This window comes from Saccostrea cucullata, unplaced genomic scaffold, assembly GCF_032062105.1.
Source record: "Saccostrea cucullata isolate Sc308-1 unplaced genomic scaffold, CSIRO_AGI_Scuc_v1 ctg3197, whole genome shotgun sequence".
NCBI lineage: Eukaryota > Metazoa > Mollusca > Bivalvia > Ostreida > Ostreidae > Saccostrea > Saccostrea cuccullata.
Genome location: NW_026933562.1, coordinates 22,142 through 28,696, shown reverse-complemented (window position 1 = coordinate 28,696; position 6,555 = coordinate 22,142). Strand labels below are relative to the sequence as shown.

The window sequence follows — 6,555 nt, the reverse complement described above, 5'->3', positions numbered from 1 at the left end:
AATGATGGGACTTACAAACTGAAGCAATCTCACCAATACTACTACCAAGTGATGGGGCAGGTGGGTCTTACTGGACTCCAGTGGTGTGACTTTTTTGTGAAATGTAGACTCGATTATCATAAGGAGAGGATTAACTTTAATGCAGACAAGTGGGAAGAAATCAAGTTGTCTCTGGACAAATTTTATTTTGATTATTTCTTGTCTGAAATTCTTAAAATGAAGTAATATGTGTTTACTTGACGTTACTGATACTGAATATTATTCAGAATTTATTGAACATAACAATAAGAAATTAACAATGCTTTGTGTGTAACAAATACAATGTAAATGCATACATGTACATGTACCACAGTTTTGTTTAGCAATGCCATAGAAACTGCCATGTATTGTATTTATAATAATTCAACTTTTTCTTCTAAGACTACATTTATATATATGTTTCAATACCGCTTTGATCTTTTTGTAGAATTGTTACAAATATTATTCCATTCATATTAAACTAATATCATTTCAATTTAACATACATGTCTACTCCTGGTTGAATAAAAAACATGCATAATAATATTTAAATTTATCATTTATTTCATTTGAATTCATCATGTTCATAGGAAATGGTTTTATACAAAGTGATGTACTTGTACATAATTTGCACTGAAAAGCTGTAATGTTTAATATACAATCAATAGTTACATTGAGTACAATACTTGATGATGACCACTATCTCCATTCTAATACAGTAATGCTGAATGTGAAAGTATCAAATGCAGAGTTGTATTCACATTTCAAAATAATCAAACAAATTGAATATAAGATAATGGTGTAACTACTATACTAGAATAAAGGCCCCCTGAAATTTGTCAGTATTGCACAAACTGTCCATATCTGATTAATTGATGCAGCTAAATTAAGAGGTATGACCCCATCAAATATATGATACTCTTTTATCCTCCTTATAGCTCGCTCTACATGAATACGGAGCCGTGCTATCTCATGTGTTTGTGCTACCTCACTAGCAGAAAATTTTCCCTTTTCACCAAGGAAAGGGGGTATTATCAAAGACGCATGATGTTTGTCTAATAGGTCAGCTATCAAAAATCCTTTGTCAGCCATTACTTGATCGTTAGGTTCTAACAGGTCCAAAATTCCTGATAATGCAGTTATAGCTTTATCACTGATGCTTCCTGTATACAGTGAGCTAATGAACGACACAGCACCACATGGAGTTATCCCAATCAAGCTCTTAAATGTTGTGTGACTCTTGTAATTGGAGTAAGTTTCAGAATTTAACACTTTTGAGCTAGGGGTTTGAACTTTAATTTCTGTACAATCCAAGATGACTCTGACTTGGGGATATGACTCTTTAAAACAAGTAGGCATGTTACTGTCAATCACACAACGAGGTGGCCAAATAGGTAAACAACCCAGCATAGTATATAAATAATTAGACCAAGTTATTAAAATTCTACTAACTGAAGACTGAGATATGTTAAATCTAACAGCCAAATCCTGTTCTGGAAATCCCTGACGCACTCTACAAAGGAACATAAAGAACTGATCTATGAGTGGCAATGCTTCATTACGAATAGCATTCAACTTCATTTTCTCTGTATTTGAAGAGTGTCTTTGCATTTGTGTCCATCTAATCATCGTTGCTGCAGATGGCTGAAGAGCATTATATAAACATTTTAAGGTTTCATAATCTTTAAAACCAGTATAAAAGTTTATCATCTGGGGATCTGTAGTGAATCGCTCCAAAGAAAAAAGTCTCTTTTCCACTGCCACAAGTTTTCCTTGTAAGTTCACAATTTCTTCTTGGGCTGCCTCCAATTGGTCGTGAACTGCAGTATGGACTATGTAGTCATGGTCACTTGACACAGGTGGAGTCTGGTCCTCGGAAATGGTCGATACTTCAGGTGCTTCCTCAATGCTGACCTCTGCAGACTTTGCTGGTGACCTAATTTAGTAAATGAAAACAATATCAGTGATGTACATGTAGTTACAAACCTAAGGTAGCGGTAGCAACACAAACAAATTAGCAGGGAGGGGTAAAAACCTTGAAATTATGTTTTTAAAATAATTCAGGGAATGAGGTACTAACGTCTATTCAATCATCCTCTGCCTGCTCTTTCTATTTACCACCAATGCACGAGCCACAAATCAGTTTACAAAGACCGAGATGAAAGGTCTAATTTTACTTAGCTTGAAAATTACAATACATGTCAACAAATTTTACCGTAATCAATGTTTCAATTTAGGTTTCTAAAATACATTTTCACTCTGTGCCATCAGCTTGTGCATTCACCTCTCTCGGGCCGTGTTTATGACAATGATAAAAACAAAATTTATATAATAATTGTGTATTTATTTTAATTTATTATGATTATACATTTGCACTTATGTTTGTCCTTTATAGTTGGTTGATATATACTAAATACATTTAAAACTAGGCACCAATTTGGAAATTATCCTTGAACTACCATGTTTTTGTACATTACGCCTTTACAGAGGTGTCTGCGAGACCATCATATGAATATATTCGGCACTAGAAATTTTAACAGTTTTACAACACCTTATTGCAATATTATTACAATCAGTCGGAGTCCATCTGTACACTTTTACAAATGTTGACTCATTCTCTAGAATTAAGAACCATGTCAACTTACATGACTTTCAGTGATCTCCTAAGTGGCCTGATTCTCTTGACCGGGGAATTCCAGGCGAATATACTTGGTACACTTCCTGGCTTTAGCAGTCGTTTACCATTCAATGACCGACGTACTTCAGTTTGTAAAAAATGGGCTGAACACACCCTGGTAGCATCCGATATCTACGAAAAAATCATAACAATAATTTCTTATGTGTTCCAAGTTTGTTCATTATCAGGTCTGGTACAATCACTAGATTTAGCTATGTAGCTGTATTTACCTACTTATCTTTATTTACCTAACTGAGGTAGCTTTATTTAGCTACCAGATCAATTTATATCTATAAAAAAAATTTTCTCAGGATGTGCAAAAAATCAGAATTTGATGCAGTGATCATTTTCAACTTTCAACTTATCTGAAAACAAATTCATGAAAAAATGTTTTTAAAACCCGCCCTAGTATATGAATATTAATATTCATTGAATTGCGACTTTTTGTCTCTTTTTAATAAAAAGAAAAACTTTGAAAAGTTGCATTGAAATAGCTAAATAAAGCTACCCGAGGTAGGTAAATAAAGTTAACACTTGTCAACGTCGTGTCATACAGTATGTATGTACTTACTCTGAAGTGTGGCCCTATATCCCTGCGGATTTTAATAATCCATTCTTTCCTTTTGATTTTTTCTGTAGGGAATTTGTGAAAAGATATTTCCCTATTGTTGTCATACCGGGAATCATTGTTGCACAATGGGACACAACAATGATATGCTGTACCCGTACTTGTACTGGAACTCGCCATCTTGTTTGCGTTCCGAGCCTCGTTTTGAAATTTGATGCCGCAATCCGTGAATAAGGAGTATCACTTATCTAAGCTTTCTGCGACGAAATGATCTCGATTGTTATAACTTTACGCTATGGAGTCGATGGAAACGTTTTAACTGCAGACATCAGCTGACTACGACGTGACATCTTTTGAATGCTGTCGATTATATTTTGCGGTAGTACAGTCATGTTTATCTTCTTAATTATTTCACAAAATAAGGACACAATTTATCTACCAATATTTGAACAACGTTCGCTGAATTAATATAAATAATAAATACATTGTGAAGTGCTGTTTACCATAAGTGCTTGAGGACGGGACCCCCCTCCCCCTTTTTCGATATAGACCCCTGGGCTTTTTTCTCATAAATAATCCTTCATTGACTTATTTGTGATAAGATCTATACCAAATACATGTATTAGAAAAATTACCTGAAGCAAACGTTTTTTAGAATCTACCCAAAACTCTATATAAAAATCAACGAGAGTGGGGTAAAATTTTTATAGAAGGTTAGTTTAATCAAATTTTCTGAATTGATAGGATAGATAATATCACAAATGTGTCATCCATATATAATTAATGTGAAAAAGTCTAACAGGCCCTGGGGTCTATATTTATGTGAAAAAGTCCCGGGGGTCTATATTGGGGGAGGGGGGGGTCCTGTCCTCAAGCACCTGTGCCGTTTACAGTTTTTAGATCAACAACTTAATAAATTGAGATTAGATGTTCCCGTGAATGATCTACATAATTATGTATTTTTAAAAAGTTGGATTTATGTAATTTATGTAATCATGTTAATTCAGGATTATAACATTGTCAGTGTTGAAAAAATTTTCTAAGAGATTATTTTTTTCATTTTTCCCCACAGGTTGTGTTGATAGCCTGTCCGCTTCTCAAATGAGAATAGGGGTCTGCCTAGCACACCAAACTCTATGGAAAATATTTTTAATTTAGAACATGGTCATGCCGTGTACCACCTGGTATGATGAGTTAAATGTGAAAGAACAAAGACTGGTCACAAACCTGCACAGGATTAAATCAACAAAAGTGCCAAGTGGTGTGTCCCATGTATGCACGGCTGAGTTGCACATGACTGGATTTCAATGATTTAATTATCATGTTTAGAACTCCAATTTTTTCAACTATACTGTGTTCATCCAGAATGTGATTATAATTAACTTTTGTATATCATAACTCAAAGACAAACTGCATCAATACCGGTATAAATATTAAATACATGTAATTTAATGTGACTGTAATGAAATATTATTAAAATCATTGTTATATTTAATTTTAGACTTTTCCTTTTCTATAGTGAGCTTATATTGGTGAGCACTGTTTTAGATGTACATGTATGGCATATTTAATGTCTTTTTAAAATATTTATTTTCAATGTATCAATCACAACTGCAAAAAGCAAAATCATAATCGCTGAGCATCATGTTCAATCTTATCAGCAGCTTTGAAGAACAAACACTAGTAAGTAATTATTTTATATATGCAGGCTCTGATCAAAGTGTTTGATCTTGAATCGACTGCTTAAATAGAAGTTTTAATAACTTACTGTAGCTCAAAGCACACAGACACTTGTAAATCTTATCCTTTTTTTCTTTTTATGAAATTATACTCCCTATACCTTGTAAGGTAGGACTTTAGGGAAAATGTTATTTTTTATATTAAAAGAATCATATTTAAATGGGAACAACTCATAGGCGTCGGAACCGGGGGGGGCTTAGCCCCCCCCCCTTTTTTTCCAAATATATACGTAGTATAGACATTGAACATATCTTCGTAAGTTTAGCCCCCCCACTTTCCACAGATACGTCTCAGTATAGGTTAAAATGGGGAAAGTGGTGGAGTATGGAAGAAAAGTTTTGGTACTGGAGTTCGAACCAACCTACCCCCGCCCACGAAATAGGATTTCCGTGTTAGGGAAATAGATATTTCCCTTTTTTTTTTTTTTTGCTTGTCAGGTTTTTTGGGAGGTACAATTTTGTTTTTTTTACACTTAGCCCCCCACTTTTAATTTGCTTCCGACGCCAATGCAACTTTACCCCTTTTAGCCCTATGCGCTATGGTAGGCCTAACTTTCAAACCCTAAAACAGTTTGACAAGCTAAAAAAAAAGGAAAAATGTCTCCTTTTCGTACAAACTCGAAAATCCTGTCGGGGGTGGGTTGGTAGGATCGAACTTCTTGCATACATTATAATAAAAAAAATGGGGTGGCTATAAACTTGCCAAAGGTACTCATTACTTGTGTTACTGTACCATAGTCATGCATAGGGGCCTGTTGCGATATCAGCGTTGTCAAACACTGCTATTAAGCATAAAATGTTTGCTCTTTAAAAAATTCACGTATCAATAGGCCTATCTGTTTCTTAAATATGAACTTTTTTTTTCATCGAGCAGCATCTTGAGCAACCGCACATGCATTTTGACAGCTTCTCTGTGATCATGGTCATCATCTGTCATCTTAAATACTCAAACTGTATAGCTTTTTGTACACATTAAAAACAAGATAAATACCTCAAAAGCTGCTCAAAGAACTCTTTAGTGTATTAGTAAAAAGAATTTGGTACATTCGGCAAAAGTTTAATTCATTCCATGCTAGAATATCTCGACAATGTAGATGTAAATAACGTAATCTTTGTAATGCCGGATGTTTTCTATGCATCCCGGTGAGGGCGCTGCAATCGGAGGGAGATGGTATAGTGATATCTATTGTGACGTCATGGAGTCGGCGGTCCCTTCGTTTCAGGTCTATGATATATCCAACAATAAATATCTGTCCCACCTGTTTTTTTACGCGGCAACCAAACTCCCCTCCTCAACGAAAGAGCCCACCAAGGGAGATAATCTCGAAACTTGCGTATTGCAGCGAGAGATTTTAAGACTTCTGATCACTTTGTGAGATTCATCATGCCACAGAACTGTTTCTTTCCGTCTACAGTGTCAAAACTTACTGGTATTGAAACTCCTGGGTTGAACATGTATTATAACCTTATTCCAGTTGAATCCACAACATGCAAACGTGCTATTGATGAATTCTTGGTATGGTTGAAAAAACACAAGTCACCGCTTCTGGTTG

General features: G+C 35.0%; 1 protein-coding gene across 1 annotated transcript; it reads right to left on the bottom strand.

The window, feature by feature from the left end:
* Positions 1-444: 444 nt before the first annotated feature.
* LOC134238668 (uncharacterized) lies at positions 445-3,503 on the bottom strand. The gene is made up of 3 exons (XM_062720786.1): positions 3,267-3,503; positions 2,664-2,827; positions 445-1,954 (listed from the first exon to the last, which is right to left on the bottom strand). Exons 1-3 carry the CDS (start codon positions 3,441-3,443, stop codon positions 832-834), a joined length of 1,464 nt encoding a protein of 487 aa, XP_062576770.1. The 5' UTR covers positions 3,444-3,503; the 3' UTR covers positions 445-831.
* Between the last annotated feature and the right edge of the window lie 3,052 nt (positions 3,504-6,555).

Coding starts and splice junctions, on each gene's coding strand:
- LOC134238668 (XM_062720786.1), bottom strand. CDS start 3,443: ATGGCGAGTTCCAGTACAAGTACGGGTACAGCATATCATTGTTGTGTC. Junction 2,828..3,266: donor ATATAGGGCCACACTTCAGA/GTAAGTACATAC, acceptor ATTTTTTCGTAG/ATATCGGATGCTACCAGGGT. Junction 1,955..2,663: donor AGGAGATCACTGAAAGTCAT/GTAAGTTGACAT, acceptor TTACTAAATTAG/GTCACCAGCAAAGTCTGCAG.